This window comes from Camelus ferus, chromosome 1 (genome assembly GCF_009834535.1).
Source record: "Camelus ferus isolate YT-003-E chromosome 1, BCGSAC_Cfer_1.0, whole genome shotgun sequence".
Lineage (NCBI taxonomy): Eukaryota > Metazoa > Chordata > Mammalia > Artiodactyla > Camelidae > Camelus > Camelus ferus.
Window position 1 is genome coordinate 2,246,162 of NC_045696.1, and position 13,123 is coordinate 2,259,284.

At 61.9% G+C, this 13,123-nt stretch overlaps 1 protein-coding gene across 4 annotated transcripts; it reads right to left on the reverse strand.

Moving 5' to 3' along the window:
- Positions 1-317: 317 nt before the first annotated feature.
- Positions 318-12,910, reverse strand: RRP1 (ribosomal RNA processing 1). 4 transcript variants are annotated; one of them, XM_032496020.1, is made up of 14 exons: positions 12,673-12,910; positions 11,382-11,464; positions 10,030-10,087; positions 8,460-8,545; positions 6,896-6,957; positions 5,649-5,778; positions 5,487-5,551; positions 5,113-5,264; positions 3,259-3,341; positions 2,608-2,705; positions 2,476-2,495; positions 1,927-2,031; positions 598-793; positions 318-475 (listed from the first exon to the last, which is right to left on the reverse strand). In XM_032496020.1, exons 1-14 carry the CDS (start codon positions 12,803-12,805, stop codon positions 457-459), a joined length of 1,290 nt encoding a protein of 429 aa, XP_032351911.1. In that variant the 5' UTR covers positions 12,806-12,910; the 3' UTR covers positions 318-456. The 4 variants fall into 4 exon arrangements, 3 of the variants coding, with proteins under 3 accessions (XP_032351911.1, XP_032352050.1, XP_032351957.1); XM_032496066.1 differs by lacking the exon at positions 318-475 and having other exon boundaries at positions 656-793; positions 2,378-2,495; positions 12,673-12,805; XR_004325638.1 differs by lacking the exons at positions 318-475; positions 598-793 and having other exon boundaries at positions 2,237-2,495; positions 12,673-12,805.
- Positions 12,911-13,123: the final 213 nt, after the last annotated feature.

The following is a 13,123-nucleotide window of genomic DNA, read 5'->3' on the forward strand; positions in this document are numbered from 1 at the left end:
AGGCACACGCCCGAGGGACGTCAGATCCTGCTCTGCCTCTGAGCCACAAGTGACAAGAGATGGACAGGGAGCTGCGCCTCCCGCTCAAGCAACGGGGCTGGCACAAAGCACCGGTTCACCGTTGACTCCCAACAAGAGCGTGTGAAGCGCTCGTCCAGACACCACTGGTAACACGCGCCACCGTCTTACAGAGCTTGAGGAACGTGCAGGCACATTTGGGTATAAAACGTGAACACCGCTGGCACCCGTCAGCTCACACCGCTGGAGAGCTTCCGCACAAACGCAGCAGAGGCAGGACTCGGTCTGCGCGACCCTCGGAGCACTTTATTTGCGGACGCCCAGCGAGCTGCGTCTCCTGCTGAGGGCGGCGTCGGCGGGGGTCCCCCGGCCTGACCTGGGTCAGCACAGCAGCAGCTCTTCCTGGGTCACGGGCGCTAAGTGTGGGCCCGACCACCATCAGCTCTGACCTCGGCCGCTGCGGACACAGTAGCAGCCGGTGTCGGAGTCTCCGGAACTCGGTCCGACTGTCCTGCCTCCTCCTCCCTGGTGGGCCTGGCGACACCACTTTTTGCCCTCCGGGGTCTGCTTCCTCTTCACCTTTGGCTCCTGGTAACTGGCCACCTTCGTGCTGGCCCTGCCAGCGGCCGCCGCCCCCTCTTGCGGGCCCCTCTCCCTCGCCGGCCCCCAGGCTGCTCCTGGGACACGGTGGGGTCAGCCCCTGTGCTCCGCCGCCGCCTTCTCCTCGCGGGTCCGGGGCTCGGGTCTGGACACGAGGCCTCCCCCGCACCTCTCCCTGCAACGGCAAGGCCAAGTGACCGAGGCTCAAGGAAGGCCCACCCACCTCGCGGTTCTCTGAACGAGGGAGGCAGCTCCGGGACAGCAGACACACGGTGCCTGACAGAAGCACTGACAGCCTGCGAAGCGGACCTGAGCCGGCCCCCCAGGGACCCTGCACCACAGCCGGCGGGCAGGTGCGAAATCCACGTGGGCTCCTGGCACCAGAAAGGCTGGCCAGAAAGGGGGCCTTTAGGAAGCCCAGGGCGAGGACAGGGCCAGGGAAAGGCAAAGTGGGCAGCGGTGTGGGGCGCAGGTGGGCTCAGGCTCGTGCCCACAAGGGCCGGAGGCGCTGGCCGGGAACGCGGGGCCGTGTCAGCGTCCGGCCCCTTGCCTGGCGTGGGTGTGCGAGCCAGTCCTCGTCTGCTCAAGGGCCCTGGCGTGAGATGAGCTGGACAGGGTTGGGCCAGAGCAGAGAATGGACCAACCCTGCAAAGGGCAGATCCCAGGGCCTGGGGCCACTTGAGCAGATGTGGTGACACAGGAGGGGTCTCGGCTACAGGTAGGGCCACTGTCTCTCCCTCGTCTGCATCCCCCTCCAGCCACGAGCTCCTCCCGCCCCCACCCCACTTGGTGCTGTGGGCACAGCCCGGCCCCACTGCAGCGGGCAGCCGGCCCCAGGGGTCTGCAGTAGGCACAGGAGCACACGATGGCCTTTGGCACAGGCGGTCACAGGCTAGCCACACGCCTGTGGACAAGCTGGGGTGGAGGAAGCCGGGGGGGGGGGGTGGAGCGGGAAAGGAGGAGGAGGAGGGAGGAGGCAGGGGGAGGAGAAGCCTCTAAAATCAAGGAGGAGAGTGCAGTGGGCTTAGGGCTCTCTGGAGGGCACTGCAGAGAAGGAAGAGGCACACACAGATCAAAGATGGAAAAGGGTCAGGAAGAGGCCAGACCAGAACCACAGGTAAGGAGGGCAGGGAAGACAGAGTGGCCCTTGGCCAGACAGCAGAAGCCCAGGGCTGGATGTGGTGCAGGGCAGTAGGCTGGGGAGGAGGGGGTCACATCTGGAGACAGGCTTCCGGTCACTTGTCCCAAGCGTGAGGACAGAATGCAGGTGAGGAAGACCCTCATCGCAGCCAACACTGCCAGGCTCACCCGTCCTGCTCTGCAGCTGGGACAGGCGCCTCTTCATCTTCACGCGCCGCCCTCCCCGCGGACACCTGTAGGCTTTCTCTGGGATGTCATCTTCAGGGAAGAGGCCTGAGGACCAAGGCGGGTGATCAGAAGGCCACGGGCAGCCGGGACGCTCACGGCTCGCGTGTTCACTGTCTCCATGGCCCCATAAGCACCACGTCATGAGCAACTGCCTTTCAGAATACGCTTTCCCAGGTCCACCAGCCACACACCACAAACTGGGGCTGTCTGCTGCTCCGCAGCCCAGCACCGCCGCACTGTGGGCACTCACCGGAAATGCAGGCTCTAGGGCCGGGCCCCACCCTGCCGCGCGAGCCTCAAACGCACACTCAGCCCCCAAGACCGCGGAGCTTCATCAGGACAAGCGTCCCGAGGCCAGCCACCCGCCTCTCGCCAAACAAACACCACCGGCCTCTGCAAACTCTTGTCCACGCTCTGCGGGTGAACGTGTGGCCCCGTCCACTCCCAAGAGGACGATGTCCTGTCTCAGCTGGGCAGCCCCGTGCTCACCTTCTGCGAGGCCCTGCAACCTGAGACAAGGGGAGGCGGTCACGGCCCCTCCTGCCTGAGCTCTGAGGGCGGGGCCACCACAGGGAGGGAGGGAGGGGCGACCCCAGCGCCAGCCCCTCCAGGGGCACTCACTTCCGGATCACTTTGTAGAGACGCTTCCGGTTTGGAGGAGGGGTGTCCTGGTGACTAGCCATTTCAAACAGTCTGCTGGCAACAGCCTCATAGTCAAACTGTTTCACAAAGAGATGCCGTGGAAGCAAAGGGCGAGTCACCTCCCAGGGGCCCCCGGAACGTGAACCGGCAGAGGGAGCGCAGGAGCCACGTGCCGAGGCCGCGCCCCGCCATCCCCAGGCCATCCCCGCACAAATGCAGACGTCCGCGGCACGGAGGCAGCAAACGCCCGTGGGAACGTGTGGGGCCGCAGGGAGCCTGTGACTTAAAACCCACGTTAAAAAAAGCAGGAAGAAACAAGCAAGATCAACCTAATGACTTTACTTGACCAAGACACTGAAGACCTTACTAACGCACGAGCAGTCAACATCCGAGACTCACGGGGAGATGCCCTGCATGTCCAGTTCACCTGGTTACAGCCCCGCCAGCTGAGCTCCGACTACCAGCGGGGACCCGAAACCCCCCCACGCAGCACGTGCCGCCCGGCGCCCCTGCCTTCCTCTGCGTCCCAGCCGGACAGATGCCACCCCCACTGTGCCCCCAAGAGCAGCTCCCCACATCGGGAGCGCAGGGCAGGGACTGAGCACCCGGCCCACGGGCCCGGCCACCCACCTGGAGGACAGAGCCGGCATTGTCCTCGTCGTCATCGTCCGACTGCTCCGCACCCGGGTCGGGTCCAGTCCCACAGACAGAGCCTAGGACGAAAGGGGCCCACGGACTCAAAGACATACCTGGTGCCACAGGGGTCACAGGGCCCAACACAAATGCCTGGGAACCAGGAGCCTTGCCAGCCAGGGCCCACTCTTGGGTGGACGGCAGGGGCATTGAGGCCTGGGGAGGAGAAAGCCGTCCCAGGGAAGATGGGGGCCTGACCAGTCCTCAAGGAGTGAAACCGAGAGGGGACTGTGAGTGGGCATCCCAGGCAGCAAATGCAGGGGCAGGAGTCCAGGGTGCAGAAGAGGGGGGCTGGCCCAGCCACAGGGTGACAGGAGATGCAGCTGCAGGTGAGGAAGCGGACACTGGCCAGGCGTCTGGGGCTCTGACGTCGCTCCCCGCACATGGAAGGTTTGGACAGGCAGCGGAGCGGGACAGGTGGGAGGCAGAGAACGGTGACGGCAGGGCTGTGGGCCGTCACCAAGCCCCGCGAGGACCTGGGGCTGCCTGGACCGGTGACTTGGCTACTGAGAAGGAGGTCAGGGAGGGCCAGGAAAGATGCCCCGGGCGGCCGGGCAGTGCCGGTGCGGCGTGGGGGCGGCTGAGAAAACCCAGGGGCACGCCAGCAAGGGCACGAGAGTCAGAGGCAGCAGAAGCCAACCCGCAGCTCACAGACACACGACCTTCCACAGGACACAGGACAACTTGGAGGGGCAAGGATGGGCCCTTCAACAAACGGGGCTGGGAACGCTGGACGTCCACGCGCAGAAGAATGGGGCTGACCCTGACCCCCCACCACATACAAAACTAACTCAAAATGGATCAAAAGCCCAAAACAATAAAACTCAGGTGAAAACACGGGGCAAAAGCTTCACGAGACCGGAAATGACCGCGGTTCTCCTGGACGTGGCACTGAAGGCACAGGCAACGAGGAAAAGTAGGACAAACGAGACCTGACGGGAACTTCCTATTTTGCGCATCGCAAGAGACTATCAGCAGGGTCAAAGAGCAGCCCCCAGAGCGGGAGGGCCGACCGCAAAGCACAAACCTGCGGAAGGGCGCCACCCAGAGTATCGAAGAACTCCTAAAACTCAACCGAGAAAATCTGATTCAAAAACGGGCAAAGGACTTGAACACACATTTCTCCAGTTCTCCGTGAATGGTCCACGAGCCTGTGCTCAGCACCAGAAATCATTCGAAAAGTGCAAATCAAAACCACGCCACAGCTCCACGCCCGTGGGGGCAGCTCCTCTCAAAACAGACTGACAAACGTCAGTGAGGACGCGGAGACGCTGGGCCCGTGCACGGGGGGCGGGGGTGAAGTGACGCAGCCACCCTGGAAGACAGGACAACGCTGCTAAAAAGTCAACAGAATCACCATCCGATGCAGCAACCCCACTTCTGGGCAGGGCACAGAGACAGTCAACAGCGCTCCCTGTCCTGGCGGCGGAAGCAGGGACAGGAAGGTAAACAAGCGATTCATGTAACTTTAAGCGATTTCTGCCAGGAAGTGAGAGGCCCTGGGGAAGCGACAAGAGGGCAGGGGCCCTGCAGGGGAGGGGAGGGCAGAGCAGACGCCCCGGAGCAGGACTGGTGGGTCAGAGATGAGCCTGGGGAGTAGGGACCTCATGAGAACACAGGAGGCCATAGAGCCGGGGTTCAGAGAGTGAGCAACACGTGTGCTTGCTTCTAAGGTCACCCGTGCACGACTTTGGGGGCAAGGGCAGAAATGAGGGGACGAGACAGGAGACAAAGGCGGGGATCCCGGCAAGAGCCACTGTGGGCGTCATCCTGGACACACGTGATCCTCACCTTTAGGTGGCTTCCTGGATGGCACGTCCTGTTCCTCACCCTCCTCCTCCTCTTGCACGTCCAGTTCATTCATGAGCTCCTCGATGGCCAGCGGGGCCTGCTCCACGATCGTTTCAAAGATGCCTCGAGTGATGTTATGCAGAACCAGGGAGCTGAGGGGCCGTGGCGACCAGGGCAGCTGGTCAGGCTGGACCCTCCAGGGAAGAAACACCAACCCCTCGTGTCCCCCTCTCCCACCCGGGGCCCCTCTGGGCCCTGCTGGGCCCCCGTGACCACGCAAGCCCTCTCTCTTCCTGGAGGGAACAGTTGCTCCCAAAGGCAGCGCTGGAGGGCGCTGGGAAAAGAGCGACAGGCGGGAGGGAGGCGACACTTACTCCTGAGTGCGGGCGGCGATGCGGCAGAAGGGGTCGATGAGCCTGAGGTTCTGCTCGGCTGTCAGCTGCGAGGAGGGGGGCGGGAGCCGCTCAGCCCCGGGCCACAGACACCGGGGTGGGGGTGGTGGGGGTGCTAGGCTGCCGCCCTCACCCCGGCCCTACCTCGTGGGCACCAACTCTGGCCAGCTCCTCCAGGAAGATCTCGATGAAATGGCTCCGTACCCCACTGGGGGCCTGACTGTCAGGGTGCAGGATCTCCGTGGTCAGCAGCTCCAGCAGCTGCTCAGTCTGTCTGAGGAGGGAAACAGGCCAAGTCGGCAGCAGCCAGACAGGCAGCAAGGCAGTGGGCTCACGTGGCCCACGGGGGGGCTCTGACAGGAACAGGAACTTTCACACCACATGTGTGGAGATCCCACGATGTGGGTCGATGCCGCACAAACAGCTCCTGCAACTTTGGATTTACGTGCCAATGGCCAGGGCCGACCGAGGCGCATAAACGTCCCCCCAGGCCCCCTCCTGTCCTAGAGGAGGCAGGCGGAGGGCGGCCTGGCCCACAGGAGGCCACCGTCGCCACGTCCGGAGTCTCTGCTGGCCCTGCTGGGACTGCGCAGGGAGGCTCAGGGCAGAGCAAACACAGAGGTGGGAGATGGAGGCCAGGGCAGAGGAGGAGCTGATCCCTGGGTCCCACTGCCCTGGGCCCGAGGCCGTAACGGGTCACGTCAGACCTCGCCCTGGCAGGCTGGCCTGCGAGGTCTCAGGCCCGGGGCTCCCAGGCCAGAGAGCTCCAGAGGCCAGTCCTCAGTGGTCCAGATGCACCAACACTCCTGGGTGCTCGATGGCATACAGGTACCTGCACCTGAACGGTGATGTGCACATCTGGCAAAAGGCTCCCTGGACGATGCTCCACAGCCCAGGAGGACGGGGCCAGGCCAGGCCAGGAGACCCCTCCCTCAGGCCAGGGACAGTGCTTACGGTCACCAAACCCACAAACCGGTCCCACTGCACGAATGAGAGCAGGCAGAAAGGCAGGCAGAGCTGGTCCCCCCAGGGCAGCAGGTGGGGGGAGTTGCCAGACACGACAAGGATGGAGCTACTGCCATAACAACAGCCCCAAAAAGTTCACAGAAATACAGCCGTCCCTTTAACACAACCCCGTTTCAGGCACTAGCCACCTACTGGGTAACACGATCCTAAGTCCTGAAATGAGCGAGCCACAGCAAGGACCCCGCCGAGGCGCCCACAGACACTTTCACCAACATGTGCACCAGCTGTGACTTTAAAATGCCTCTGTTCTGAGCACCAAGACCCCCGTCAGTGCACAGCTGACAAGCGAGTGAAGGAGAAACACGGGAACACAGACTCGCCGTGAGCAGCACGGGCCGCCGCGGAGCACGCGCCAGGGCACTGACCTCTCTTCCCAGCCCCGCGTCTTCAGGGCCATCCAGGACTCGTGCAGGACCATCCGCATGAGCTGTGGCACAGGAGACCCCGTCAGTGGGCACGTCCCAGACCTCCCGACATCCCCCCTGCCCCTTGGTCACCTGGGGGCCCCAGCGTGCCCCATAGGCCCTCAAGAGCCGCCAGTGGACAGGACACCCCCGCCGGGGGGGGCCTGGGCCTGGAGAAGGCGCCACTGCAGCTGGGCTGGAACGCCCAGCTCTCTGAGAGCAGCAGGATGAAGTGTGGCTCCCCCACAGCGGCAGAGCCTCCGGAAAAACCAGGTATGAACCCGAAACTGTCTCCTCCGAGCTCCCCCTGGATCTTCTCCCCGACAGAGTAACTGTTTACCTTCTCTGCCCACAACCCTCACTTTCCTGTCACGGTGGCCAACAGCATCCTCCCACCTGCGAGGATGAACCCTACACGCCTACAGAGGGGTCGGTCACGGTGACAGGTAACAAAGGAGACGAGCAGAGCAGAGCAGAGCACACCCGACAGCCAGGACGCCCGTCCCTGGGGACACTCACTCCCATCTCATGCTATCCCCTACTTGCGGGCCGCCAGGAGGGTCGGCCTTCACAGCAAGGCTGTGCTGGTGGATGTGGCCACATGGTGGGGGGGGGCCGGTCGTGGGAAACAGGCCTCAGAGAGCTGCGGAACCCACCCTATTTAAGGCCAGTCCTGCATCTCAGGGAACTTTGTCTTAAAAGCCTGGATCTGTAACAGTGCAGAGCCTGGCCTCCAGCCTGCCCACATGCATCATGACCCATCTTCCTTCCCTCCTGAGCTCCGTGCCCTGCCCACCGGCTGGCCTTCACTTTAGTATATCTGACATCATACGGCGTCCGCACAGCCCTGGCCCAAGACTGAGCTAGTGGCAGATCTCAGGGGCAGATTATGGCGACCTGTCCTCAGTGAGGCTGGGCCACTGCCCTGCTGAATGTCCCCCATGGGGTCACCTGCTCTCAGGTAGCAGCACTGGCCCTTCATCTGGGGACTGTCCCATCACAGTGACAAGGCTGCAGGTCAGTGGCGGCGGCAGCAAGACAAGAGTATGACCCATTTTTCAGTTTTTCCTGCATTTCTGAGTGCAGTCAACAGCCCAGTCACAGGAATGTGGTGCAGGAAAGGAGAAAGAAAAGGGGTCTGCTCTGCTGGACAAGCTGTCCTCGCCCGGCGGGAAGCGCCTCCAGAAGCTGGCGCCCGCAGGCGGCCCCGGGGCCCCACCGGCTTTGCTGGCTGCACAGGCACACGTCTGCAGCAAGGATGCGATGGCCGCACCACCGATTCTGCCCAGGAGGGCGACGTAAGCCTCTTCCTCTGAACCGAAACTGTTTTAAGAGCTGAATTCTATGCCCACTCTCCAACCTCAGAAACGGGAAACACTGCAGAACCCCAGGCACACGCACCCCAAGAGAAGCTGGAGCTCCCGTCACCGCCCAATGTAGTCCTCAGGGTTGCCTGCTGCCCAGAAGCCAGGACGCTCCCGCCGCGCCCAGCCCTCCCCACCCCGGCCCCGCGGGCCTTCCTCACCATGTAGAACTTGTCCAGGCGCAGTCTGTCAATGCCCGTCCACTCGCGGTTCATGGTCTGCCAGAAGGCCCGAAGGAACAGGTGCTCTGGAGGAGAGAAGCGGGGAGGGTCACGAAGGAAAGCAGAAGCCACCTGGGGAGGGAAGGGGGGTAGGTGAGGGCATCCCGAGTCCCGGCGGCGGGGCGCTCAGCCCCCGAGTCCGTGCGCCTGTGAGACGGGGCAGTTAGCAGCCTGCGACAAAAAAGCAAAGCCCAGCTCCAACCCCGGACTGCAGCCTCACTGTCTGCAGAACAGGCCAGGAGAGCACGAGGGCAGCCCTCAGGCCGCTGCTCCCCCGCTGCTCCCCTCACCACCCCTCGGCTCGGGGAGGACCCCACCCGACAACTGCCCGACCGCACTGCTTGCCCCAGGATCCACTGCTGGTTATGCACGAAGCCCTCCAAGAATGGGTGTGTCGGGACCAGAGTTCCGCGGGCTCATCCGGGCCCTCACCCCACACTGAAGCCATCGCCCCCAGGACCTTGTAACAGGACTCAATCTGGGCCGAGGGCCTTCAGAGAGGTGATTAGAATAAAAGGTCACTGGGGTGGGCCCATATCCCAATCTGACTGGTGTCCTTAAGAGGAGCCAAGGACACAGACACACACAGAGGGACGACCAGGTGGGGACACAGGGAGAGGCGGCATCTGCAGGCCCAGGAGAGGGGCCTCAGGAGAACCCTGCCTGCTGACACCCTGAGCTCGGGCAGAAAGAGGCACCACTTCCTGCCACAGAGCTTCTCCAACAGGAAGGCCTGGAAGGTGGCTCAGTCACAGCTGAGCTCACAGCCTCATTCAAGTGGCACCAAGTGAACGCTCTGTGCCTGGCCGGCTGAGCACAGAAACCCTTCTGCAGGCTCTTGCAAGGTAAACGTGATGGAGAACAGATCTCGTGGATAATGACTCAAGCGCAGTCAAAGACACTCTCGAGTGGAGAAAGTAGTCACCGTTAACTGCACACTCCCTACTGCTCACGACTTTGTCTGCTCAGTATAAGCCACACAGCCAGGGCCTGCCTGGCAACGGTCCCGCGGCCAACGCCAGTGACGCTGCCCAGCCCTGGCTGCCTTCGGAGCAGTGGAGGGAGGTGGAGGATGCTGGCGCCCAGGCCCCACCTGCAGGGCTTGAATTAACGGGACCAGGGTCTAGACATCAGGCTTTTTAAAGACTCAGCGGAGTCCAACGGGCCGATGGCAGCGCTGAGAACTACCGACCTCAGTGAGAACGGGAACAGGAGAGGTGGGGACGCCCTGCAGGGACTTACAACTAGCAGGTGAGCGCCAGTCATCAGCCTGCTAACACCACACCAGATTTCCATTTTAACTTAAAAGGTGCGGTATCAGCCCTCCAGACCCCTGACCGAGTCTATGCTGAGTTAATCCACATGGGAGACGGAGAACAGCGTCTCACACACCAGCGCCAACAGAAGCCGGCTGGAGTGGGCGTCTCGCTCTCGCCCCCGGAACACCAGCCTCCTGTGTCCCAGAGCCGACCCTCTGCAGCTCCAGCCTGACCTCGGCAAGGATACTCACGGGCCTCTGTGGTCTGGAAAGTGTGGACAAGCTGCGAAATGGTCCTGCCGAGCTCCTCCTGCACAGAAACAGCACAAACGCCCTCAGTCCCCAAAGAAATGAGGTCTGACAGCCACGAGCAAGAGCAGGAAGACAGTCACTCAACCGTTCTCAGTCATCGCAGGCACCAGCTCTGCAGGGCCTCTCAGCCCAGCGTGCGCGGGGGCTGCAGGTCTCACACGGGCTGTGAAAGGCCCCCCAGAAGGCCGGGCCGACAGAACCTCACAACACTCAAGGGCAGTAACTACTCTCCTGACCGAGGCTGAGCCCCAAGTATGAGCCCTCTCTCCTCTCTCCTCTGGGGCGGGGCGGGGCGGGGGGGTGCATATGCCTCAGTGGTAGAGTGTGTGCTTAGTATGCACAAGGTCCTGGGTTCAATCCCCAGTACCTCCACTGGGGGGAAAGGAGGGGAAAGGAGGGGACAGGAGACAGCAGGAGCCTCGGAACCAGCAGAGAGGAGGTGACCACCTGCTGCCTGCCTGTGTCACTGCACCAAGCATCACCCAGTGCTCAGGCTAAACAGGTGATTCCAGAACCTTCCCTTGAGAGGTCCTAGTTTAGTAGGCATGGAATACAGCCCAGGAATCTGCATTTTAAATACGTACCCTCACCGCCCAGGTGCTTTTGAAGAGTAAACAATTCCCACTGAGAAACACTCTAGAAAGGCGAGCAGTTTAGGGCAGTGAAGCTCCAGCGTAAAATACAATGAGGGACGCATGCCATTATGCGTTTACCCAAACCCACAGACTGTACAACACAGGAGGGAGCCTTCAGGTAAGCCGTGGACTCTGGGTGACGCCGACATGACATGTGGGTTCATGGACTGTGACCAGTGACCCACTCTGGTGGGGCTGTTGATAACCCAGGAGACCGTGCACGACTCGGGGGAGGAAGTGTAGAGAAATCGCAGTATCTTTTCCTCTCATTTTGCTGTGAACTTAAAACAGCCCTAAAAAATAAAAACTGTTTTTTAAAAAGGCTAGCAGAAGAGACACTTGTCTCAGGAGACTTGGGTTCTGTCCCTTGGCTTCCACCGTTTCTGCACCCAGCTTGCCGTCTCTGACAAGCACACGACAAGGAAGCCCGGTTCTCACCCACTGCCTGCGCTGCAGTCACCAGCGCTGCTGCAGGGGGCAGCTCAGCCAGGGGAGGACCACGCTGACCAGAGGTCCTGGCCCCTCTAGCTATTGAAAAAAAAAGTACTGGGGCTCTAGAATGCCCCCTGGCATGTTTTTTCTGTATAAAATGAGGGTGGACATCTGTCCCCCCAGTGATGCTGCCCCAGCCCCTCCTGCTCCCTCCTGTGCGCTCACCTGGAGGAGTGGCTTGTCCTGCATCCACATACAATAGAACAGTCCTTTCCACACCTTCAGTAGCTCGTCATGTGTGAAACCACCTGCGTCGAAAACAGCAACACTCAGACTAAAGGAACCCAAGCTTTCAGTGCCCCAACAAAGCCTGAGAAACGTGACCACCTGAATTAGACCAAAGTCCTCGTACTGTAAAGGTGCCTGAACCCCCTCTCAAGCCATCCTCCCAACTCTGAACCTGCTGAGCCTGTGGCTGCAGGGACCCCTACCCGCCCCCAACCCTGGTCAGGTAACTGCCATTTCACTCATTCAGTAAATGTTGACCGAGAATCTACACGCATCAGGCCCCGTACTCCATTTCTGGAGATTCAAAATTTAGGGAGTCACCATTTCCTGGCCTGGACAGTAGCTACGCAGGTGAAATTTGTTGGTAATAATTCACACAATGTTACACCTGGGGTTTGTGCTCTTCTCAAACTTTAAAATTACAAGTTACCTCATTCGGGCTAGTTATGAAGGTAGATATATAGAGCATTCAACAAGTGTGTCCTGAGGTCCTAACTGTGTCTGGCACCCTGTTCTGGAGCAGTGGTTCCCAGACTTTAGCACCAGGATTGCATCACCTGGAGGGCTTCTTAAAACAGACTGCTGGCCCAACTGCCAGAGATTTGATTAAGCAGGGCTAGGATGCAACCCAAGAATCTGCGTCTCTAGCAGATACCCAGGTGATGCTGAAGCTGCTGACCTGGCCACATCTTGAGAACCATGGTTACAGAGACAAGTTAAAAAGCATGTTCTCTGAGGAGCACACACTACAGTGAAACTCAGGCATCCCAACCACCATACAGGAGAAAACTACCAACAGTGATAAATACCGCCCTGAGGGAAAACAGAGGGCGCCCAAACAGCAGGCAGCAAGGATGGCAGGATGTATGGACTAACGGGGGGTCCGGTTCCCAGAGGACGGCAGGTCCGAGCGGGGAAGAGGAGACAAGGGGCGGGGAGAGGGGGGAGTCCGCGCAGAGGGACACGTGGCCACCGCACCACTAGGTGAGCGCCGCGCAGCTTGGGTGCGGCCAGGGTGGGGAAGGGGAGCAGGGCCAAGCGCTCCGGCTGGGGCGGGGGCGCGAGCGGTGGGCGAGTGGCAGCACCGCCGCAGGCCCCGCCGCCGGGTCCGAGCACGTGGAAGCTCCACCGTTGGGAGGTCCCCTAACCCGGCCCGCCGCCGCCTCCTGCCCCACTTCGCCGGGCCCGGGAAGCGCCCCCTCCCACATCCCGCCAACCCTGCGCCAACCTTCGGCTCGCTGAGTCCTGGCGACGATGTATTTCCGGAGCTTCCTCACCGCCCGGTCCCGGGTCACCTGCTCGTTCCCCGCCAGGCGCTGCGCCAGCTGGATCTCGGGCGGGAGCTGCACGCGCGGACCCATGTCGACAGCGCGGAGAGCCGGGGTGCCAGCTACCGCGCCGCTAGGCCCCGGCGCGCGGCGTGACGCCACACAACCACGCCGGCCTCTCCCAGGCGCAGCATGACGTCACCCGCCCGCGCCTGCCCCTCTGAGACTCGCGGTGACGTCACACGCCCGCGCCGGGCTCCCGCCACCGCCTCGTAGTGGCCCGGCCCCAGAACGGCAAGTCCGCCTGGCTCCGTGTTGGTGGACATTCATTGTGGACACTGGCCACCAAAGGGAGGCTATTAAGTGTTTGCCCGTCTTTCGGGGGTGGAGGGCGCTGCTGAGGGAAGGCTC